General features: G+C 43.4%; 1 protein-coding gene across 15 annotated transcripts in view; it reads right to left on the bottom strand.

Moving 5' to 3' along the window:
* Positions 1–1,194: 1,194 nt before the first annotated feature.
* The window catches only part of Sei (potassium voltage-gated channel seizure), a 137,526-nt gene continuing 112,908 nt past the window's right edge, over positions 1,195–25,812 (bottom strand). For 9 of the 15 annotated variants that reach the window (XM_076437256.1, XM_076437259.1, XM_076437260.1 and 6 more), the window contains 13 exons: positions 19,042–19,196; positions 17,627–17,747; positions 16,992–17,112; positions 16,611–16,920; positions 16,090–16,426; positions 15,576–15,760; positions 15,366–15,490; positions 14,029–14,124; positions 13,523–13,663; positions 12,004–12,325; positions 10,982–11,059; positions 8,182–8,418; positions 1,195–7,113 (listed from right to left, as the gene is read on the bottom strand). In XM_076437256.1, coding sequence (XP_076293371.1) covers positions 6,783–7,113; positions 8,182–8,418; positions 10,982–11,059; positions 12,004–12,325; positions 13,523–13,663; positions 14,029–14,124; positions 15,366–15,490; positions 15,576–15,760; positions 16,090–16,426; positions 16,611–16,920; positions 16,992–17,112; positions 17,627–17,747; positions 19,042–19,196 — 2,559 coding nt within the window. In that variant the 3' untranslated portion in view covers positions 1,195–6,782. The remainder of the gene's footprint in view (positions 7,114–8,181; positions 8,419–10,981; positions 11,060–12,003; positions 12,326–13,522; positions 13,664–14,028; positions 14,125–15,365; positions 15,491–15,575; positions 15,761–16,089; positions 16,427–16,610; positions 16,921–16,991; positions 17,113–17,626; positions 17,748–19,041; positions 19,197–25,812) is intronic. The other 6 variants (XM_076437261.1, XM_076437271.1, XM_076437258.1 and 3 more) reach the window with 5 other exon arrangements.

Raw genomic sequence — 25,812 nt, 5'->3', positions numbered from 1 at the left:
AGGTGGCACGAAATTCATTAGTATAAGTCAACGACAAGTCAGACGGGCGAGAATTGGTGAAAATTTTCGAAAATCTCGAAAATTGAACTTTGTATTAGGAGAACGCGATATCGAAGGAGGTATTCGGAATTCAGTAGTACAACTCAACGGCAAGTCGGACATTCGGGAAAAATTGGTGGTTCAATAAATATATACGTAGACACGCTTCTTTATTACATTTTGTCTTTATTTATTCTTTGTAGATTTATACATAAAATGTACATCGAAGTGATACAATGTCTATACTAATCTTGTTCGAGTCCTATACGTTGTCTGTGATAGAAACATCTCATACATCATAGAAGCTAATGGGTTCTAGTCTCTGCTAATGTAGACAACTTGGTTGTAGTCCATGGTAACGACAAACAGGTTAGTTTTCGATCGACTTGGTGCAGCCCTAGTGTTTCTGAAAAAATCAAAAGCACAGGAAAGTCAATCGTCAAAGCACTGAAAACTGCAACCACAGACGAGATATAGGATTCTATATAATTATTATATAGATATATTATGATTTATAATATATTATTAATATATTCATAATATATTAATTTATACACAGGATACTATATCTCGTCGGTGATACCAGGCCCCCCACGCCCACTTAACGCCTCAGTCGTTATCTTCCAAGGGATCTAGCTTATGAACGAGACTCGGCAGACAGTAGAGTGTGTGATTAGTCAACATGCATCTGATAATATAAGTATATGAATCTGTTTTGTATTTTGTATATGCAAAAGGTTACGGGGGAAAAGTAGTTTAAGTAATGACAATAATAATAAGAAGACTCTTTGTAACATTGTTATTAATAAATGCTACACTTACCTTGGAAGCGATGAAATGAGTTTTCCAAACCTGCTACGTATTTTTCTACATTTTATTATATATCCATAGAAAGAAAAACTGAACCTTTATTACTGTAGAAAGAATCGCAGAAATCTTTTCGATTTCCCCTATTCCGAATTCATTGCAATATTACAGAAGAAAACGAATAAAAAATACGACGGCCATAAAGAGAATCAGAAGTATTCCCGATGCGAGGGAGATAATTCATTGAATTGAATTAAAAAGCTGCTTATATCAACTCAAAGGATATGATAAATAATCGAAGGATAATGTATATGTCGGCAGGAGAGGGCAGTAAGGCACACAAATACGTGTCGGCATAGTGAAAATATGTAATAAACATATTTTATGCAATATATGAAAACTTATAGATTTACACAACACGGCTTCGTCGCCACCGGGACCACCGCCACCCCCACCATTTCCTGCTGCCACCACCGTGTCACCCTATCGCGTTAATTTCGTTTCAAATTGAGCGTCGAATAATTAATTGACAGCCGAAGCAAACTTTGTTGTATGTATATCGTACGATGCAGAGTTTGATCTTTGAAAACAATCTAAATATACAGAGCTCCTTCTAAAACGACCAGAACTATCGATCAAACTAGGAAATCAAATATCAGCAATTTATTTCTCGAGCAAATCGGTTAACCGTATATTCTCTTCTCCGGTTGAATAACAAATATATGATTAGGGTTTCTTGAAATCGATTAATTTGATCCGGATCGAATGATGCCAGGGCGAAGAGCAGGAATTGATTCAGGGGATGGTACAAAAATCTTGTTTTTTCTTTTCCCTCTCACAACACACACGCACACACGTTCTCCCTCGTTCTCTCTCTCTCTTTCTCACTCACTTTCTCTCTCGCTCGCTTCCTCTCGTTCTTGTTACGTGTTACAAATCAGTGCGCTCACCGTTTATAATCGATACGATCCAAGGTTATGTCATATATATACAGAACAATCTTAAATTGCGTAATCTGGGAAAAAACGCGAGTAAATTCATCTACCGCGGGGTTAGGATATTTCGTTACATCTTCCCTCCATTTATTCCGCCACATCGTAATCTCATCCCGCGTTAATATCCTCGCAATCGCTTTACAAACGAAAGACGCGATCCCCTACGAGTGATCCTCGGTCTCCTCGCCTTTCGATCGTTCGAAAGATCTTTGATAGATATGCTTGTAGAAACTCGCGCGCAGATCCAACAGCCCTTCAGCATAGACTGCGGAAAATCTAGTCTTTTCGGATCAGAAATAAATTAAAATCGTACTGAATTCCGTCGAATTTTATACTGAAATTTTATAATGAACAGTTTTAGGAGCCATAATTGCATAAATTATTATTTAACCCTTCGCACTCGGAGCTATCTTAACTCGGAAATTAAACATTTCTTCGTAGCCAGCATCTTTCCATTCCCTATGATTTTGCAAATTTGATGGATATAAAATTGGTATAATATCTCATTAGAATACCTAAATGTTTGGTTGGATCAATATTAGCTTCAGTTCTATAGGAAATGACTGATTTACTAAACTTCATTAATTCTTTGCAGTCGGAGCTATTCTAATTCGAAAATTAAACATTTCTTCCTAGAACATTTCCATTCCCTATAATTTTGTAAGTTTTATGGCTATGAAATTGGTGTAACACGTCATACAATACCTAAATGTCTAGTAATTGATTAGATACCGACAAATTTAACAACGCAACCAATATTTTGAATAATGGTAGAGCAATTTTTAGTGATGCCTCTCAGAGTCGCCATTCCAGTGCTAACCATTCGAGTTGAATTTATCAATAAATTGATCAAGAGTCGATCGAACAGCGCTCGAGTTTCTGGGTTTAACGAGAACGAGGATTAATAAACAGCCCCGAGGATCACTCTCGACAGAATCCCGTCGCACAGCCTGGTCGTGACCACGTAATCTCGGTCCTGGCACGAATCTACCTCGAACAACACCCTTTGGAACGTGTCTCTCGCACCTATATACGTTTCATCCTTCCCACTCTTATCTCTGTGAATTTCTCGCTTTCTCACACTCTCTCCCTCTCCTCGGTTCAGCCGCGGTAGAATTGATAAGCGAGAGGCAGCTTCGATAAAAAACGGATACATTATGTGTGTACGCGCATGTATGAACGTGCACCGTCGGCCGAAACCTTGCCACCGCCTAATATCTCAGTCGAATCTCATCGGATTAGATTCTCGAAGCTAATGTTTCCACGAAACAGCTACTGCGACTGTTCTCTAAGTTAATGGGATTAATTAACAAAGCGCGTGTCTATCAACGGATCGGCCGCAAACATCCTGCCGACGGCGGACGTAAGTCATATCGGATGACGGTCGCGAGGGTCGCTCGTTATTTTCATCATCTTCCCCTCTGAACTTGCCCTCTTCTCCTTTTGGTTCGTTCGTCCCGGAATTGTTAATCGAGATACCCTAAGCCATTCGTGCGAGGACTTTCAGGTCCATGAAGAGTTCGCTCGATCGTGAACGACGACGGACGAGCGGCCATCTTTACGCTCTAAACAACGCTTTATCCATCGGAAGTCTTCCCTACAATTTATCGTTCATACCTTTTCTCGAAAACGTCAAACACAAAGGATCGTTTACTCTTTGTTCGCGTTTTTACAAAATGCGGATTCGCATAGATCGAAAAATATAGTACAGAATTCAATGCGGATCTTACTGAAAGTTCTAGCGACAACTTCCGGCAGATAAAGTGTTGATCGACCCTGTTTCAGGGAAAATGAAGTTCTCCCGTCATCTCGAAAACCTCCAGCGCGAGTTTTCGTCGGAGTACACCTGTTCCTCGTCTCCCCGATTCGAGAATGAGCTGGTGACGATTATAAAGCGAAATACTTTCCTTCGAATCTGCGTATTCGTTGTTACATTTTAGCTCGATTACAGACTTGCGGACGCGATTATTATGGATCTATGAGTGTCGACGACGATCGACGGAAGCCGGCTTTCCTCCGACGCGGACTCGCGCTCGAGCTGCTAGAAGAGATTAGGTTGATCGATCTTTCGATAAACTCGCTCGATCACGTCGCGTTCTCGTTTGAGAACAGCAGTGACGTTCTTTCGTTCAGACGAATCGGAACACTGAAGATTCGGCTGCGACGTTCGGAATCAAATAGATCTCTCGATGCTAAATCGTAAGAAAGATACTATATATCGTTATTTGGTCGTATGTTTTAAGTGTCAAAGAAAACGGAACACAAGGCTCTCTACTTTCTCGCAAATCACTGCTGCCCCCCTACTTGTTTTTATTTTTTAACTTTTTGTTGGACCATGTCTCGAACGTCCGCGTTAAAGGACAATCCGCGAATAAATCCGTAATCGTTTCGCCGTGTACCTAGGTGCGAAAATCCACGTGTGCTGCGTGTACTACTTGGTAAGTAATAATCAAAGATAACCATCTCTATTTGTAATTAAAAAGCTGCTTCTCGGTAGCGCTGCGCCGCTGTTCCTCTCGTCGCAAAAGTAACTACGAGTCGTTTAATCGTTACGTCGAATGTATCGGTATCATTTACAGCCTAAAATACTGAGCAAAGAACGAATTAGACCGGCGATCGATTGTCCGCGATCGTCCGCCCTTCGATCCGATAATCCCGTCTCCGTTTGTCCGTCGTTTATGTTCGCCGTATCAAAAGACACCGCGAAATATTTCTTTCGCAGGACCTCGAACCATTTTCCTCGCGACGGGAATCGCGCGGGACTTCGGGCAGCCGATCGTGGATCACCGATCGCCGTTTTTCACCCTCGTATCACCGCGTGATATAGATCGCGTTGTTTTTCTTTTCTCACGGGTGGTCGAAAGAAAGTAAACTCGGGAGGTGTTCGAGAACGAAAAGAGAGGAAGAGAAACGAACGTACGCTTAGGAGCAAATATACGATACAATGAAAATTCGAGAGATGCTTTGTAAAAAATTTGTTACAACGCGCGGGGACGCGCGACAAATGCGTTCGCGCGTTCACGCGTACACGCACGCACGCATTTTCATTATGTATAATATGTATAGTTATTTATAATAATCGTTTATTGCGCAGGCAATCGTTTTACCCAACTGTTTTTTGTCGTTTTCGCCCCATTTTTTCCCCCGAAATACCGAAACAGGATATTTCATTAAACTCTATTCACCGGCCTCCTTTCTCACCCCCCGTCGCGCGCTTTTCTTCCCTACTTTGTTTATGGCGATAATCATATTATAATACAATAATAATCGGTAATAATCATAATAATCATAATAATATAACAATAATAATAGTAAGAATATTAGTAATTATCTAAATTCTCTCCGTGATAATTTCCCCGAATAGCGTCTCCCTCGCCTCGTGTGTGTTTCTCAATTTCTTTTCCCTCTGTATGTTCTCTGTTGTGTTTTCTCCGTGGGTTCCCTTTATTCTGTTTTTTCACTATCCTCTATCTCTTTCGCCCCTCAATCCCTCTCTGCAGCTTGCCGGTGTGTGTCTGTATAAAGGACATTGCGACCGTACTTCAACGCGATAAAAGGTGGCACACAGAATATCGTTTTCCCGCGGTTCCCGAACCTCCGACTCCCGTCGTCTCTCTCTCGCAATCTGGCAATGCCCTTCGTCAACTTCCCCGATCGCTATCTTACCCCTCGCCCACGAAACACGTTGCCTACAAGCATTTAAAAAACGAAGGTGCTCTCAGTCGATATAATTTCCTTAATAATTTCAATAACTACGCGGTCTCACCGTGACGCGATATAAGCGCTCCGGAATTTCACAAATTCCTCGAGCTTCGGTTCTCTTTTCTCTTCTCTCTACACGCGATATCCAATTTTCCTCTTACTCTCTCTCTCTCTTTCTCTCTGAACTCCGCTCTCTCCGCTAACAAATCGATCCACCTCCGCTCTGCCTCCTTGTACTTTCATATTATATTTATTAGAAATTCTCCTCCCACGCCAGCGTTTCCTCCGGTCTCCTGTTCTCTCGCGAGCAACGAAAGCCTCCCGGAAACGAAAAGGCGAATCTTCCCTTTGTCCGTGTGTGTGCCTCGGCCTGTGTGCTCCGAGGAGTATATACGTCGAGCACGTGTGCGAGAGCATGGGCATGTGTCTGTTCGTCGATTAAAAAATTCCTCGAAGGATGCAGCGTCGACACGAGGCCACGGATAGAACTCCAAAGGCAATTGTTTCTCCTTCCGCGAACTCTCTCTTTCCCTCTTTCTGTTCCGGCTTTCCGTCGCCTCCTCGCTCGTTAAGCTTACGTCCCGTCGCTCCGACGATCGCCGGCCGATTTTCTTCCGGAGATCTGCCGAGCTCGTAATCCGATAAGCTCGCTAAAAGTAGATTCTTTTTGTACGCTCGTGTGAACACCGAAGTTGCTGATTGGGCACTGGTTTGGTAACGTAGTTGGCAAACGATTGTAAAAGTGATGTACGATCTCGAAATCGGCCCTTAACTTTACTTCAAGTCCGAACAAACTCGTCTCGAGTAATTCGCAAGCTGGTCGTTCGACTTAGACAAAAAACAGACGTCTTATTTTCTCAAACGAAAGTGACAAAACATCGGACACCATACGCTCGCGTCTCTACGAAATAAAAAAATGATTCCCCAAGAACATCCGAGACGTTAATGCTAGGAAAAAGTATAAAACGCGTCGGGATCGCGTGCCATGCACCACAAGGACGCTTTCGAAGCGATCGAATGCAAACGTAGAAAGAAATTGGTTGTCAGGCGAACGACTGGCGGATCTTCGGAAGAAAATCGCTCGGTGTGCTCGTCGGATGTTCCGGCATGTTCGCTAGATCCTTCGAAGGGAAACGGAAGGAGTCCACAGCCATCCGAATACGACGATCGGTCGCTCGACGCCGCCTCTGGTCGCGTCTCGCCGTGAGATATCTTCAGAACGTGGCGAGATCGTTGCCCTTAACTGCCGTGGTCCTGATCGAGTTCGTCCAACGACTCTAATCTCGCGATCGGCGCCTCGTTTATCGTGAACTCCCAGGACATGTCCTCGCTGGTCTGCCTCGAGGACTCTTGCCGCGGGCCGACGGCCTGCGCTGTCATCTCCTGACCAGGTTGTCTGCTGTCCGATCGCTGACTGCTCGCCAGATCGCTGGATCCTCGGTGATTCGGCGGCTCTTTTCGCGACTCGCTGCTACGGGGACGCTGGATTCCTCCTCGATCCGACACCGACACCACGCAGCTCCATGGGTCGTCGCCCTCCGGCTCCGAGCGTTTGTTGAACGAGCTGTACCTGGAACGTTACATTGTGGTGAAAATTGAAATTAGAGGTAACTTGATGAAACAACTGGCTGCTCTTTGCGTAAACAGAACTGTTTGCCTTTTCCCTATCGAATCCAGTAGATTTGCGAGAGAAACTGCCAAAAATCCAAGTTTCCAGCCTTGGAGATTCAAAAGTTATGGGTAGACTGCGGATGTTTATGAAATATTCAATTTTTGTAGATGAATTTTAAGAAAGCGGGGCGAAGTTTCCGTTTACATCCGTGCTCAGAATTGGATGAAACTGTGGGAATAGGTTCTTTTTTGACTATAATGACGATTGTTAGAAGGATTTTTGGCGACTCGAAAAAAATTTTTTACCATTTCACTCCCTACCTTACCGACAACACTCTTGTATTTTCGTATGCGTGGACGGGCCGGCATATTTTCTATTATAGCAACTTAGTATAATAATTATAGCAACTTAAAGTTTGCACATTTTAACACGTCTTCTTATGGAGAATTCATAGAATTCCACTTCAAACCCTATTTAAACCTTGAAAAGACGCAACTAGATACTCCAGCTTTTTCTTATATATAGTAAAAATTATGCAATTAATTATGTTCAAAATTTATTAGGATTCACTAAACAGTTACAGAGCAAAAAATTATAAACTGTTACAAAACGTCAAAATCGTGTTGTCCTTCTCACTAGCATGGAAACGCGACAACTGTGTAGACCACTGAATACATATATGTAGGTATAATCAGAGGGTACAATTATTCGCAAAAGTCACTTACAATTTTTTATAATATGAAGACAATTTGATTAAAAAATAAATATAACATGAAATTCATTAATGGAACGAAAGCTTTTTAAATTAATCAATTTTTTTAATGCAAAATATACTCATGTATGGCTTTCATTGCCAATATATTGGTGGATTTCGGATTTTTTGTCTCCCATTGTACCTCCAGAACATCCTTAAAGTTGAGAAATTTACAGTGTTTTTGATAGGTAAGAGCGCCGCCAAATCTGCTGGATTAGAGACAGGAAAAAGGCAGAAATTGACGCAGGGAAAAGTTTAACCAAACAGCTCACCCGCTCCTGAACTCTCCTCTCCTGAAAGCAGCGGGTTGGCTGTGCCAGGCGTGCGGCATGTGTGTCTGCTGAGTGTTTGGTGGCACCGCCAGGTCGACAGGTTGACTTTGCGACCTCGTCGGCGCCGTTCTTCCGTTCAGGGCCGATTGTAGGGCAGTCGCCAGGGCGGACGTGTCCGACGTGACCGTCAGGCGAGAGGTTCCCGAGGACGTGGACGCCGGTTCCCTCGGCTGCGGTCTGTCGAATACCGGTAATCGTATGGAACGTGTTAATCGAGTCGATGATCGAGGCCCGGTGCAGCGGCACTTGCACCGCTACGAGCAGCAGAGCTTGAATTCATACTTGAAGCACGTGATTTATGTACAAGGGGATTCGGTAGGCCTCTAATTCCTCTAAGTGTCCCGAACAGTGTCGCAGCTCTGGCAGCGTTTACGGGACTCCTACGGGGGCGTATCCTTTAAGTAATCCGACATCGACATTGTCAGCGGTCGCTCTACCGAGACACGCGCCGCTGTCTCTTCGTGATCGAGATTATCGTGATTTGGCAGGAGATTAGGCTACGTTCACGTCGAAACTGGAGACGATCAGAGCGAGGATAGGAGCGAGCCGTAAAAATGCGGTCTTCAGTTCTCTTCCTCGATGCAATTTAGTGTTAAATTGTAGCAACAAGAATTATCTTTTCGTGGAGTAATAGAGATATTCTTAAGGGGGTGTTCTCCTTTCAAGGATTGGGTTTTTCAGATGGGGTTTTTCAGTAGTGAAAAGCGCTAGATAAGAGATCGATCTGGACCACAGTCAACCTCACAAAGTCCTGTTTCTAGGTTTACGAGACGTAAGTTGTATTATTCGGCAGCATGTAGCTATCGCAGCTTTATGAAAATAGCTACATGCGCAGTTTATGCTTCCGAATAATGAAAATTAGTCTTGGTAAACGTAAAAATACGACTTTCGACGACTGCTGCCTAGATTGATCCTTTATCTAGCGCTTTTTATGACTGAAAAACTAAACTTAAGCTGCTCCTATCATCGTTCTTACAGCTTCTATCTCAGCTCCGACACCAACGTACCCTCACTCGGATGCTAAAAGGATCGCGACGCAGTCTTGACACATCCCAGCCCTCTAAATTCGTCATCTCTAAACGATCTTGAAACTGAAAATCTCTCAAAACTCGACGAATAATTTTTCCAAGATTTTATTTGAATTCTTTCTTACTTTTCCAAGGCTGTCGAGACCGCGCCGCCGCTAAACAGAACTAGCAGACCATACGTAAATGCTTGTGCACTAATGAAAACTTATGTACTACGTGGTGGCAGTTCATACTCGTGGAATCAGCTACTAGTTGAATGTCTTACCTCGTTCCATCGCCACGGGACTATATACGTTGCTACAGAGGTTGCAAGGTTAAGCGGTGTGTGCTATAATATGGTTCGTGGATGATCTAGCGTGGGCTTTTCTTTTTCAAGCGGATTCGAGGATGGGTCTGAAACGGACGAACTCTGCGATAAGTGTTCGGCGATGTCTAAAACAATCGCCGAATGCTCTAGCGTGTGAACGATTCAGGAAAAAAAATAGAAGAAATTGTCTAAGAGTATTTTCTTGGAAAATTTCCTTGAGCTCGACAATATCGTCGGATGGGGAAACGTGAACTCGCGATGATTCCTCGCGAGAGTGCTTGAGCATTGGTGTGACCGATTGAGAGCACTTGGACGCGACACTCGGGAGAAAGTGTTCTCGGGAATTAATCCGTTCGAGTTTCGCGTACGTACACTTGTGTCCATAAATCACCGGACACTTGTCTTCAACAAAATGGTGATTAAAGAATACAAGCTTCCAGCTTGATTTTCTTGTTTTATTTTGATTAGATGTAGCTATTATACGATCATATTTAGTAAGTACCATTTTTATATTTCATAATATAGGTCATTGAATAATAAAAAAATATATAAAAAAAACTTGTTACGGCGCCCACGAAGATTACGTCGATATAGTTTAGCGCTCCACGCTTTTATTTTTATATATATGTAGTCACTAATGTCATGATTGCACTTCGAATAAAATATATAAAAAAAACTTTTTAAAAACCTCGCTTATATTAAAATGCACTAAAAAGGAGAAAATAATTTTTTTTCCTGGTTCTCCATAAAATACCGAATTCAGTTAAATGATTAAGAATATTTTTCCCCAAAATTTTAAGTAATTAGTTCAAGATTTCTTCTGTTATAAAATTAGTGTCGGAATAGATAGAAGCAAAGCCAGCGCTCTTAGTAGGTTCTACACTGTTGCGTTGCACTTTCGGGAGAAATCCTCGATGGTTGAACTTTCTGAAGGACGCGTATCTTAATGACAGAATGGAGGGTCGAAAGAGATCGGCGCTCGAAAGAAACAGGGAGAGAAGGTATGACAGTCTATCGATCGCAACGTAACAGAAGAGATGTAGCGCTATCTTCGGAAAAAAAGAGAGATCTACGAGGTACCGGATCGATGCGAATGTCGATGTCGATTATGGTTTCCCAATTGATCGCGTCTCGACAGAGGAATGCGAAGAAATTCCGACGAGAAGGACGAAGAGGCGCAGACTGAGCGGACAAGAAGGTACAAAGGTTAAACAGTACTTACGAGACCGTGGAAAAGAGGACGTTTAGCGAGAATTAGGCTAGCGGATTTTTACGCAACCGGTTTTCTCTCTGTACACCGTATTGCGTAGAGAGCGCTCCGCAAATCGTGTATATCGTTTCTCTACTCGCGCGACACTGCTCGCAAAAAAAAGGGTTTTCAAAGAAGAGTATGATTTATGGTCACCTTCGGAACTTGTCCAACCTTTCCAAAATAAAAGACGCCGAAATCAAATGCAACTGATCCAGGGATTTCGAAAGAAAGCTTTCCAAGAATAAAAACATTGATTACTTCCTAGGAAAAACAGAATCAATTTCTACTTGACAAAAATGATTAAGAATAAACACGACACACAGACAGACAAACACGCGCGTCCGCGTACACGCACGCACACACACGCATTCGCACGCGGAAACACGCTCGCCCCACCGTTCTCTGCGTATCCGGTCCAGGTCGACTCGAACATCATTTCGAATACAGAGAAACGGAGAGAACGACAGGAAAGAGAAAATAACGGAGAGACAGACAGACAGAAAGAGATAGAAAGAGAGAAAAAACAGTGAGACAGAGACAGAAAGACACAGTTATCGCTAGAACAGACAGACTAACGGTGCTACGTCGGAGAGACAGCGTCCGAGATCTTCCTTTTAATTGCACGACATTGCTAATCAAAGCATCTTTACAATTTTAGCAATTGGACTCCCTGGCGCAACAACCTTTCGTACACCTTTCGGAAACGAATGACTTTTTCAAAATTGGACCCAACAGCTCGAGTTTTTTCGCGACGTTAGAAGGATTAGTTTGCTAGCTGATGCGCAAATAATTTAAAAAAAATTGTTGTTCGTCGCAATCGCGAAGGAAAAAGGTGACGATTTTTCAATTTTTCATCTGTACTTTCATTTTCCCTTGAGAAAACGATCTTTCTGAACGACCTAATGAAACTGGAATCACAATTTTAATTTGTATCAATTTAATAGAAGTGGACTCGCCGTATTTTTGCGCGAAGATCTTCGCCTGACGGATCCAGCGTTAACAAATGATTAATTAACGATACTTTTGAAAGTAGGAACTCGTAATTCACGAGTGAATTCACTATTTCCAAGTGGAACAGGCCGCCATTGGTCAGACAGCCGTTTCTCCGAGTAGCAGCCGCGATGATCATCAATTCCCGACCGACTTCGAATCCGTGGTGACTTACGATTCCTCACCTGAACAATCCATGGGAGGTGCTCGGCTGGATCTTCCCATTGCCATTGGTTGATGGTGGTATGCTCGGCGGTTGTGGCTCGCTAGCCGACCGCTGGACCAAAGCTGGAGCTCTGCTTCCTTGTTTACCAGCTGGCGCTGTGCCAGGCATCATCTCGATGCTCGAGCTCTCCCTCGAAGAGTTCAACGTCTGCTGGAGCAACGTCAGGATCAGCCGAATGTCTCCGGCCATCGAGTGCTCCAGAGAGGACACCTGACGCGACAGCTGGTCTATTCTGGCGTTGATCTCCTCCATAGGCCGGCCTGGTCCGCTCTGGAAGTCCCCTGAAAAAGATACAGAGCAGCTCGTCAAATTGACTGGTCCGTGATAATGGTTGTTCGGCCGGTTAGGTGCGGTGCGAGGCGCTCGCGGAACTTTGTAATATCGGAAGTGGCCCTCAGGTATCCTCTTCGTCGTTCCTCGAACACCGACGCGTCCCCGGACAAAACCTCGCGATCGAAAACCGACGGCTTCTTCATTTTGAAAAATATTTCAATGCTGGTCTGTGAGCTATGTTAGAGCTTTTTTTGATTTTCAATGCAGGAGATCGAAATCGAAGTACAGGGTGTATGAAAAGTAACGGTTGTCTGTTCTACGAGTCAATCTACACCCCTGGATCAAAAGACAAAATTGTCTGCAACAAAGAAAATTGTTGTTCATGTATTTTTTATAATCAACATCTTCCACCCACTGAGAAGAGAGTAAGCTTGAAAGGAGCCATATAATATTATGCCAACGGACATCACTATAAGGACTTATAACGTAAACAGTAAGTTCAAATGTAATCCTAATATTATCCTACAATTTTATCACATTTTTTGGTACTCAAGGTAAAAAAAAATTGTTCTTTCGTGAGATTCCTCCGTCGATACCATTTAAATTATGCTATAAATATTTATTCTGCCACTAAAAATAAAGGAGATATTTAGGTGGCCTTCTTTAGCTGAGACACCCTGTATATTCAGAAGAAGTATAGTTAGTATTTTATAATGTAGGATTAGTATTTTTATGTCTAACAATAGATACAAGATTTTCCTTCATATTTGGCAACTTTGATTTTATCATGTATAATTCCACACAATCAAATTTTGCAAGAACTTTAACAGCTTATATCTCAATAACTATTTGTTTGCGACGTATGGCTCCTTTCAAACTTATTCTCTTCCCGATGAGCGGCAGGTGTGGATGTAAAAAGGAACTTTAACAACAATTTTGCGGGAAGAAGTTCCTCTTACAAATGTCCATCAATCCAGAGAGACTTTTTGTACACCCTGTGCTTGTCTTCCCGGATAAACGAAGTCAGAGAAATGGAGGACGGATGAGGGAGCTGTCCTTTAAGTGTCTGTGTCAAGGATATTTGATCGCGAAGACGGTTTCGTCGCAGCGCGCGTCCACGAGACGTCCGTAGAAGGTCGGGACAGGGTCCGAGGTAGGTGTGATAGCTGTCATCTTAGTCGCAGCGCTTAGGCCACCTAACCCACCCTGAGACTGCGGATGTTGCGGTGGCGACGGCGTGGTGTAATGACTGGACGTCGTGGATGTCGGATGCACGTTGTTCTGGCTGAGGCAGCTTTCACCGGCGGCCGAGCTCCTCCTGGCTGGCCTCATCAACGGCGTAGTCACTGGATAAACACCCACGCAGAGAATCAGTGTACCGACTCGGAGACCGATAGAAGATAACAGAGAGAAGGCTTCCTATCCTCTAAACGTGCCTCTCGTGTATATCCAAGGGGAATGGGGAACGAAGGCGAACGAGGGGGTAGAGGTCAGCGGTGAAGAAGAGAATTACAAGATAGATAGATATAAAGTAGTGATATAAACAGAGAAAAAGAGAGACAAGAGAGACAATTCTCCACTTGGGTGTCTCTCTGTTGGTACTCGCCGGGTGATCGTAACTGTGTCACAAACTTCTCTAGACACGTGGTGGAGTTGTATTTTCTTATCGAGTAGGGTAATCCGTCTACGAAACCGGAGAAGGTATACTTACTCTGCTTCGCGAGGTAATCGTGACTGGTCAGTGGCTGCAGGTGGATCTTGTGCTGACGCAGGTCCGGTATGCTGCGCTTGAGATGGGTTAGCATGCCTGAACAACCAGGTTTCAAGGTGTTAACGAACTCGGGATGTCAAACGCAAACGCAAAGCTTAAACGCTGCACACGCCTCTCCCGACCCAATCGCCTCGACCGCTCTTCTGCTTTCATCGAGGGTTCCAGCAGGGTTGAATCAGTTTCGGAACGTGGATAGGCGACTATAGTCTCGTGCAAACTATCATACATCCTGCTACTTCGTCGATATTTACACAACCTGCGTTACATATTTACAAAGCCTGCGTGTCGCGGCTCTCGAGCTCTCTACCGGCTGTCAAGATTCTCGTGGCGATTGGGTCGAGCGGATGTTTTAGCGGAAAAATGGGCTACGCAAGGGACGAACTACGCTACGAAGACTCTCGTCAAAGTTCTACGCAGGGAAACGTTCATGAAACACGAGCAAGTGGCGCTTCCAGATGAGAATCGTGGCGATCGTGGAGAGAATACAATCAGAGCGGACTATGATGGACGCGGAGAATTACCTTTTCGCGATGGTGCCGTTAATTTGACCGGAAAAAGATCTTCGTGGAGTTACTAGCCGGTCTAAAATCCGTGTCACGAGTCGGTTAAGTCGGAGGAAAAATGGAACGTGATTGCGTACGTGTGAGTGGAGGGTGAAAGCCAATGTAGGTGTACGCTTCTCTATCGCGTATCTCTCGTAAAAATGATAAGCGTTCGATATGCGGCTGGCGTTGGCGCAACAAAGCATTACTCAAAAGGTACCTTTTCCTGAACACATTAGCACCGTCATCCCCCGTTAGACAATCGTATTTACCGAACGGCTTGTATCCGAGGGAAACGAAACCGGGGACACCGTGTAAGGGCGCGTAATCCTTCGATCAAGTATCAATTATTAACCCTTCGTTCGCGAGATCGGGCTCTCAGACAGCGCAAACAACCATAGATTATCCGACGATCTTTGTTCGCGTACTTTGAATACAATTTAGATAAGTAAATCAGTAAATGAAACAGCTTTTTGCGAACAAATCTACCGGTTACATAAAACGTCCGCAGAGCCAGCTCGCTAATTAAGGGTTAACAATGTCTAGTTGTCGTGCAGAGAACAACATTCCTCAGACCAGTAAAGTAGAGGCAAACAAGGAGAGATAGACAGAGAGAAAGAGAATCGGATAGAGTAAACGGGTGAGTGGTTCTCGTGTAACTCCGCAAGGTTAAAATCGCAGAACCGGAGGAGCGAGATCATCGACCATGATCCTCGAGAATGATCGTTCTCTCACCGGTTATCGAGTTCAAAGTCGAGCTTCGCTGCTTCGGCTCGTCGAACTCCAGGTTCAACGGAGTGACATCCTGGCCGGTCTTCTCCGTGCTGAACTCCAGAATTCCGTTGCCGCTTGCTTTGTCGCTGCAAATCAGACACATTCTTTTACAAAGGAAACTGTGTTTTACAAGTGGTTAAATTAGTCGGCGAAGGATAGAAAAGTGCTTACTAGTCTTCCTGGTCACCCTGAAGGGAGTCTTGTCGACCGGTGGGGATGAGATTGGTGCCGGGGCCTATGGGCCCTCGACGGTATCTTGGTGGACGGAAAACGAATCTCCTAGTGTCGACTTCGACGTCCGTTGGAGTGCTGACAGGAAACCTTGCTGACATTGGATCGACACCGGCCTGCTCCTCCTGAAAATCGGGTACATTCGTCAAACGTCTGTCTCTGTTACGGGGTATTATCCTTTCCAGGATTGCAAGGGTGCGGGATGCGCCTTCTCATTCCCAACGCGATAGATAAAAGATCAATCTAGGCCGCAATGGTCCTCAAAAGTCCTATTTTACTACGTTTTTATCAGCTCGCTTTCTTGTCTGTCTGTCTGTCTGTCTGTTCGGTACAAATGTTGGAATTGATTTTAAACTAACTTCCCGATGAGCTAGAGACTTGAAATTTTAAACATAGCTCAGAACTGGATGACAATGCAATATTGAAAAAAATTTTCCGTTGTATATGTACGTACGTCTCGGAGATTAAAAGTGATCTCGAGATTCTGGCTGAAGTGGTTCGCGAACTCCGGATAGAGGGCGAGAACATCCAGCAGGTCGTCCCTGTGTATCTTGTGCAGATCGCAGTAGGTGAGTATGCGGACGTTGCAGGAGGACTTGCCGACGGTCGTATAGATGCACGGGTTCTCGCCGAAGATGTCGTCCTTGCCCAGGATCGCCATCACCACGTCGCTCTTTAATATCTCTATGCTGCCGCGGGATATGAAGTACAGGGACGTGAGAACGTCACCGCGATGAACCAACGTGTCGCCGGGCGGTGCGTGCGTTGTTTTAAATTTTAACGATAATGCTCTGTTCGACGGGAGAGAGAACGATCCGTTAAAAAGAAACGTGTCAAGAGACGCCGACGTGAAACTGCTGTTCAAAGGCGGAACGGACGAAAGAGCGTGGGGTTGTAGAAACGTTTTTAGCGAACAGCAGTTTCACCGATGTCGAATGTGGGTCATAGTCGCGGGGGAGGGCGGGGAAAGCGTACCTTAAACAACCTTGGCTGGCGCCCTCGAACGCTTTACAGTTGTTTAAAAGGTTTCTATTCAGATGAAGACGGATGTCCGCCTGAAGGCACTCGGGGAACCCTTTCAGAACACTGTTCATGTCGATCCCGTTCGTGTAGGTCCACGCGTGCTGGAAATACTCCTCCAGCCGATGACGGAGCGGATTCGGGATCTGGTGGAACCGTATGAACTCGCGGACGCGGAGCATCTGTGTGTGGTATCTCGTCGTGCCGCTGTACAACCTCTGTATGATCGCCGAGACGTTGCCGAAGATACTGGCGTACATCAGAGCTGCGGAGAAGCGTCGATTAAGTACATACCACGAAACGAACAATGTAATGATTGTGGAAACGTTTACACACATCCGATCAACATGACGGCTATCGTAAAGATCTTCTCGGTGTCCGTGTTCGGCGCTACGTTTCCAAAGCCCACCGACGTTAAACTACTAAAGGTGAAGTACAGTGCTGTGATGTAGAGGCTCTGAAACCGAACGGACGAACAAACGGATTAGTATACCTCGTCGTCGATGCGATGGTGACGCAAGTTTTTGCACGCGAAACAAAATGCATCGATCTCGCTCTGAAATGCAACTGTTAAACGAATGTTACATCATCTTCAGCGGATCAACCCCTTGATTTTAACGAAGTCTAACAAACATGAACGTTGCGCGTTTCTTTTCAGATGAAACGAAGTTCGATTCGTTTGTAATTAATATTCAAGCATTGAAATAAATGTAGCCATACGAAGAACATAATTTTTCTATACCCTTCTACGACATATAAAGACGTTTTAAGGTCCATATTTCTTGTAATATGAAGTGATATGACACACGAGACGTCGCTGACATTTGTCGGTGAGTTCATGCAACTGTAGCCGAGTATACAGAAGAGACATTAAACGATCATCTTCAGCTGATAAGTTCAAGAAGGAGAATAATGTTTATATTTCTTGTAATACGAAATACCGCTGACATTTATTTGGCAAGTTCGTTCACCTTTATAGTCGGCCCTCCGGTGTTGTTGTGATAATAAAACTGATGCGTGTCGTTCGCCAGAATGTCGATCCAGCCGACTTTGCTCTCCAACATTGGCCTTTCCGCGTGTCCTATAGCGTACCTGCGCAACAGAGAACGATTGCCTTATCAGGTTTCAAAGTTCGCGGGCTGCCTGATTCATCGTGCTAACACGGTTGCTTCGATCGGATCTTTAACCCTGGAAGCAGCCCACTCTCGCGTAAAGTGCACGAGCGCGGGTGTCTACGGGAGTTGTTATTTTCCCAACGGACATGTCCGTGTGTGTGTGTGTTTCTTTAATCTTTCCTGCTGCGTTCGCTAATCTTTTCTCTACTGCTAGCTTCTGCTCTACGAAATCGTTTGCCACGTGTACATCGAACTTGAAGGGCTACGGGGAACGAGTGGTCTCAGAGTGTCTAGTGCAACGAGATAGCTGTGACCCAATGCCCTCGCGTCGATAACCACAATTCTAGAAGGATTTTCACTAGTTTTCTCAAAGGAGATTCTACGGGCTTGAGAGTCCAGGTTTGCGGTGCGCTAGAGGTGACTATTTCACATTATTTAAGAAAAGAAATACAGTGACGAGCATAACTGATTCAACGCACTTTAAATCGGAATAACTTTTTTATGAATGGACCAAACAAAAAATATTTTGCAAAAATGCATTTGGTCGGAATTGCGAAGAAAATAGTAAAAATTGATATTTACTACTTTTTTAGCTGGGCCAATAAAACGAAAATTTAAAAGATGTGTTTGGTCAACTCGTATAAATGATATACGCTCTGAAAATTTTATTGAAATTGGTTAATTGGTTTACGAGTTACAAAACGATCGAAAGTGGTAAAAATTGCAATTTTACCAGATTTTCGTGATTTACCACGTTTGATTGTTTATAACTCGTAAACCAATTAACCAGTTTCAATGAAATAAATTTTCAGAGCATATATCATTTATACGAGTTGACCAAACGCATCTTTTAAATTTTCGTTATTGGCCCAGCTAAAAAAGTAGTAAATATCAATTTTTACTATTTTTTTTCGCAATTCCGACCAAATAGTAATTTACTAAACTAATTCTTCTAGTCTTACAGAGAAATTGAAGTCGTTTGGCCCACATTCAAAAAAAAGTTATTCTGATTTAAAGTGTGTTGAATCAGTTATGCTCGTTAGTGTAAATGTGTTGTTCCCACGGGAAACACGTCTTGTAATTACTGCAAACAATTTTTATTTTGAGTACAATAGTGTTGACTTCGAGAAGTAGCAATTGGGAATGTGGTTTGATCGACGCGAGGATAAAAGCGAGGCCTAGCGGTCGTTTTAGGAGATGACTATCTAAGGATGACTATCTATCGAAGCGGTCTTTTACGGCAGTAAGTATAGAAATGGGAGATGATTTACCATATGCACGCCAGCCAGTGAGCAATAAGAGCGAAGGTGGCCATCAAAAGGAGCAATACCGCAGCTCCGTACTCGCTGTACCTGTCGATCTTCCTAGCTACTCTGACGAGTCGCAGAAGACGCGCCGTCTTCAACAGTCCCATCAAGGTGGTCGTCTGCAAAGAACACGTCACACTTTGTCGATCTCACGCTCGGCCGTACGAGACTCTTGTTCGTTACTCGAGTTTCCCATCGAACGCTCAAAGAACTGACTTTCACGCGTTCCGATATATTTCGTTCAACGATTCTGGGTCGTTGATCGATTCTTCACGGACCAACGATTCGCAGAACCGCGTGCACTTCCAGCCGGTGCAACGATTCCTTGAAAGCTGCACATTGCTCTGAACAATTCATTCGTTCTCGATTCGTTCGCCAATTTGTCAATCCGCGAATTTTTGCAGGTTAAAGGAGCCTTCCAAGCTAGGTCTCCTTAAAATAATTTTACAGTGGACTCTGATATGACGCGGCGAAAAAATTGCAGATTGTAAAGAACGAAATGCAAGATTTTTGTTCCTTCGTTTTAATTGCAATTTTATACCAATAAATATTTACCTTAATTGAATGAGTTATATGTAATTTTAATGCTTGTTTTACACTCTATTTAATTATGATTTTGATATTTAGTTTTATTCAAATTTTATTACATTATTTGGCTTTTATTTCAGGATGTCAAAACGCGATTTTCGCATTATTTTTTTGTACGAGTTCAAACTAGGCCGAAGTGCCGTTCAAGGTAATACTTTGAACGGATAGAAAAAAATAATCGCGTTTTCATATCCTGAAATAAAATATAATGAATAAAATAATATAAAATAAAATATAAGAAATAAAATATAATTTAATAAAAATTTGAATAAAATTAAATATCAAAAGCATAATTAAATAAAGCGTAAAACAAGCTTTAAAATGACATATAACTCATTAAATTAAGGTAAATATTGATTGGTATAAAATTGCAATTAAACAAAGGCCCAAAAATCCTGCATTTCTTTCTTTACAGCCTAATATAATATGTGTATACAATAAATTCACAAATTATCTGAATGCTGCGATAATACCTCGACTCTTTCATGTACTCATTTACATCTTTTTACTTTTTCAAAGAGCAATTTTCGCGACAGCGGATCTATATCTTCTGTGGCAGTAGTGTACAGTCGTCTCCTACACAATGTTTTAAACTACATAAAGTCTTTTTAAACAAGCTTCTGGTCGCGTTATACGGGAGTCTACTATACAGAGATTCGAAGATCGAAACTTAAAAAAGCAACGAACGAATCGATGAAGAATGGACCGTCGCTGGTGCTGAATAGGATCGAAGCGACGCGTTCGACACTCGGCAAAGTCAGTTCTACGGTTCGAGTGATGGTTGCAGCGATAGGTCTTACGAGGAGAGTCTAATATGCGACTGTCGTTCCCGTGTTCGATCGATCGGCTCGTCACCGGTCATTTTTAGGTCAGCCAGAGAAGCCGCCGCGTAATATTCCATGCATGAGATTCTCGGGAATACAGTGTCTCTCGGACACACGTCGACGCGTTTCCTCCGATTGCCCGTTACACAATTCCACCGATCCCCGGAACGACAGTCGCGGTCAAGTCCGACTCGCGACAATCCTCCGTGCACCTCCGCTCGATGGTTCTCTCGGTTACCTTGGCTTCGATACTCTTTTATACACTGTACAAACTTCCCCCGCGAGACAATTGAGAATTTTCTAGTCGGAGTACTTACTAAGATCCGCTCGAGTCGTATGGCAGATCACGGCTAATTATGGTACGCAGGCGATCAAAGGATACGCTCTCGAAACGTGGACTTCTGTTTTTTGTTTTTTGTCATTCACAGTGACGAACGAAAGGTACACGCTCGGGTTCCCGTGAACAAACGACTCGGTGGATCCATCCGAGTCTCATCGATCCAAGTCGAACTCGGTCGACCGACGCTTTGCGCTCCGTTTTTAAATCGAAAATGTCGGGAAACGGGTCGACGAAACTCAACACATCATTATTATCCTTCTCAATATTCCAGGAGCAACGAAAGCACGCCTCCTTCGCTCAAGCCACGCCTCAAATTAAATTAATCCATGAAAATCTGTATGTGCATTAAGTTAACGATGCGATTCTCCGTAAAATGAAAGTGAACAGAAAACTTTTTCTACTAATTACTCATCGTGGAAGGTTGCTTTGCGAGTCCCGCGTAGAAGAGACAATCTGTTTCGCTCTTTCTACATAAAATAGGCGTGGCTTTGGTCGAAGAGGCGTGGCTTCGTTGCTCCCAACGGAATAAGAATCGCAAAGCGTCGGAAACGGCGGAATGAGTCGTTGCGAACGTTCCTCCGACAGAGTTGCTCATGGCAGGTTGCTCATGCTTTCCTCGGACATCTTACCTGTCGGTGGACTCGGGATTCCGTTCGAATCCCGAGCTCCCGAAAGTACGACGCGCGTGTCGGTATCGGCTATCATGCAAATGAGTCGTCTACGCTCCAATCAAACTGAACCATTCGTCTAATTGGTTGCTAATGATAGTCTCGGAGTTGATACTTGGTGCACGGGTTGCTCGGTGACGTTCGAGGGATGATCGATCGGGTGTGGAATCGTTCAATCTGTCAACCGGCCGATTTGTCGGACGTCCGGTCAGAAATTATGCCGCGACAATTATGGTACTACGGCTCGAATGATTTTCTTGGATGGACTTGGAAAGTTCGTTCGATTTTTGCATGATCTATGCGAACAATCTTGATAAGATGATGGATTTCAGAAAACGGGACGAACTTTCCGATCGAACAAGTAAAATTGACGTTTTCCGGTTGACAGGTTGACTCCAGCGGAAACGAGATTGTGGCGACGGTACTTAGGGGAGTGATTTTCCGACGATAACGTTCTATTCTACATGGTTCGAATGGTCGCGGTGCATCGAAGTTATCTAGACGATCAGGATGAGCAGAAATTCGGCCTTTTCGTCTTTCATCCGGCCTCGGGCCGCCAGGAATACCCGAGGACGTTTGATAGCCGTGGCAGATAACACGCGCGGAATGTGTTACGACGGCGTACACGCGAAGGAAAGGATCTCCTGGAAGCTTTCGGAACACAGCGGAGACAGGTGGTCTTATTGTCCGTCGTGATCCTATCTCGAGCGGTGAAACGACTCCGAATGGCTACGGATGTTGCGCGATAGCCTCGAACAATCCGTGCCTTGTTTATTCCGGACATGCTAATCGATCCGCTCTATCCCTCGAGATCGGATGTCTCGGATGACCCTCAGCCGATCGCGAGATATCTCGACGGTCAAAGAGACGCTCGATACACGGAGTGTCTCGCGAATGAATAAACCCGGCGAAACTAAATTTACCGAAAATATTCTCGATTCGACGAGACTTTACCGTGAATCGATCGATACCGTGGCTTTCAGCGACGCACAGTGGTCCAAACGGCGGATTTAGGAGTGCACAAGTCTAAACGCCACTAATAAATCGGTAATTCTGTGTGTTACATGTGTTCTAGGCTAATAGAGTTTCATAAGTTTATTGAAATATTTTCTTTGCTTGAAATAGCGCAGACGAAGCAACGTATTTTAATTTAGAATGCCAGTTTCAATTTACAATGACAGGAAAGAGAAACTTGTATCAAATTCTTATTTTTGCAACAGTCTAATTTCCAGAAATTAAATTTACAACAAAAACAATAATAAAAATAATAAGGAAACAATATTTACATCAAATAATAAGCATTATAATTATTTTTTGAAACAATTATTACCTATAAGCGAAGTTTTTATATAAATTTAATTTTAAAGTTGAGTTAAAGATTAATAGAAGTTTTTATAATAAATTTTTATGTTAATTTTAATGAAAGCATAAACTGCATATTCCATTCCTAATATTCATGCAAAAATTAACGCGAATACGGGCGAATATCATTAATATTTGCTACAACAAATTAAAAAAATAAAATTAATACTTCTTTCAGAAACATAATTTAAACATTTCCGAAAAATTGCTCAATTTTGTTTTTATTTCTTCCTAATGCTTCTGAACACGGCTATTATAAGCCACCGGCTATTAGAATGAATATTAACGTTCTAAACAATAAATTATAGGTAAAAAGGATGTCCTTTATTACAATGCTATTTTTCATACTGTTACGTAAAAGTACTGTTACGTGTAAAAGTGTAAATTTTAACTTCTACAGACATGTGTGTTGATGTAAGAAATAAAATGCCTACTCCAAGTTTGGTTTTTCGACTTTTGCACTCCTAAATTGACTGTTTGGACCACTGTGCGACGGTACGATAACGAGCAGACCGTAGATCTCTATGTAAATGATCTCGATGGAAATCTGAACGAGAAAAAAATATGTTTCGCGGAGCTGGAAACTGGTTTCCCTCGCAGTCGATCGATGCCGTGGCATAATAACGAGTGCGCCGTGGAAATACTCTGTGCAATAATGCGTTTCGATGGAAAATCGAAGCGAGAGGAGAATTCGTTTCCGGAGATACATATCTCTTTTTTGTCGTCCATCGAAATCCGAGGCGCGACACGACCATTCGAAATCGGTGCGAACGACGATAAAATGTCGGCCCAGCAACCCGTGCTCATACACAAAGAAAACACATTACACGTGGGTGGAAAGAAGACGAAGCGTTCAAGCGACAGAAAAAACACGCATGGTCACTCAATAGTGTACAACAAAATGTCCAGATATACATTATGTCTAGTTTTGTAGAGTTTACATGTATGGGTGAGATACATGATATACGCAACAGGAATGAGAGAGAGACAGAGAGAGAAAAAAGTGACAGAGAAAGAGAGAGAAAAAGAGCGACAGACAGTAAGAAATAGATGGAGACAGACAGACAGACAGATAGCGAGAGATAGATAGATAGAGTATCGTATCGGCCCGCGTACATAGTTTCTGGAAGCGTAAAAATTACAAAACGCATGACAACACGTCAAAGCGAGCCGGTTGCAGCTCGGATGAACATGAACGCACGCAAAAAGACTGATTACTGATACAGGCTGGGCTTGTACGGTTTTCAGACAGCTTGCAACAGAAGCGTAACAATAAACAGGTACCAAAACGGAAGCTCTCGACAACGGAAAAGAAAAAACAGGACGAACAGACTCGTTTAAATAGAATCCAGGTAGAGGGAATGAGACAGACAGAGAAAGAGTGAAGAGACAGAGACAGAGACAGAGAGACAGAGAGAAAGAAAAAGAAAATAGAGACAGACAGAAAGAGGAAGAAAAAAGAGAGAGAGATAGAGAGAAAGAGAGAGAGAGAGAGAAAACGTCAAAAGCTTACATACGATAGCCTCACAAAATCCGGTTGATTATTCTTTCGCTTTTCGTGGACGCTTTCGTTGTGTTCACTGTGTGATCCTCTGCGTCTCTCGCGTGTCGTTCGCTCTCTATTTTCTGTGTCCGTGGGTCTGTGTATGTGTGTGTGCGTGTGTGTGTGTGTTTGTTTGAAGTTCGTGTTCGAATGCGTTCGAGATTTATGTGCGAATGTGTTCGCGTTTGTCGGAGGGCCGAGGACTGAACGCGAGCCGCTCAATCGTGTTCGCTAATCCTCCGACTGATTAGTTAAATCTTTAATTCGATTAACGGCGTCCGGTTTGTCCCGGTTTCTCCCCCGTTAGCCTTGCTCTGTCTACGGCGGCAATTCGACTGTTAAGACACGCCGGCTGGCTCTCGTAAAACCGGAATCGCGACGGCAGAGCTGCGGCCGAACCGATCGATCCTATCGACGACGGGCGTGCAACAAGTATCGTTTCAGAATTTACGAAGCGTGTGTCGTAGCTCTGTGTTTGCGTGCCGATCGATGTTCTCTTAACCACACCGGCCGACAAATTTCAACTTTTACTCGCGTCTCGATAACCAGTCGTCTGAAATCCTGCCTGCCCACCGATCTCGACTTTCACGAGAGAACGAGGCAAAGTTTCGAGTTTTTACATTTTTCTTAGAATTTTCTGTTCTTGGCTGCGCGGTTATTTCTTGCGTAGAACGATTCTTTAGACTCTGCTGAAGGCGACGGTATTTTTCTTAATTGCACTGATTTACATGTTAGTTACCGAAACGCAAAGCGAGTGTGACATTTGTCGACCGACCGTTGCTAATCCTGCAACCCCAACAAGCGAACGGGTTTGACGATCTGGACAAACGTGTGTCTGGAGATTGCTCGATCCTCTAGATCGTTGATTTTTCTATCTAATCGAACTCCAATTGGTGCGTTGACAATGAATTTTGTAGGACGGTGATTGTAGAACGGAGTGACGGGTACGTGATTCGTGTCCGAGCATCAATATTTGATAAAAATCGTCGATCACTATCTACAAAAATCACTCTAACTATTCGGCGCCGTTCTCAGCAAGTATTGATACCCAACGAACGTCTACTAGTGGCTACTTAAAAAACAGAAAGAACGAAAGAAAGACAGAAGAAAAACAATCAGGGGAGAAAAGATCGAGAAAGATGGATGGACGACGACAAAAATTTGGGGAATGAGAACGAAAAAAAGAAGAGAATGATCGTGGGAGTCGTTCGCTCGTATATAAACAATGGGTCGAGATTTCTCGGGGGTATAATCGTCTAAGATCTATCAACTATCTAATCGGGATGTGTGTATGTATGTATATATGTATGTGTAATATATATATATATATACGCACATATGGTACGGAGTGTCATCACGTTTTCTATTTTCTTCGCTCTATTCATACTCGTGTGTGTGTGTATGCGTGTG

The sequence above is a fragment of the Lasioglossum baleicum genome, chromosome 13 (genome assembly GCF_051020765.1).
Source record: "Lasioglossum baleicum chromosome 13, iyLasBale1, whole genome shotgun sequence".
NCBI lineage: Eukaryota > Metazoa > Arthropoda > Insecta > Hymenoptera > Halictidae > Lasioglossum > Lasioglossum baleicum.
This window is presented reverse-complemented; position numbering and strand designations above follow the sequence as displayed.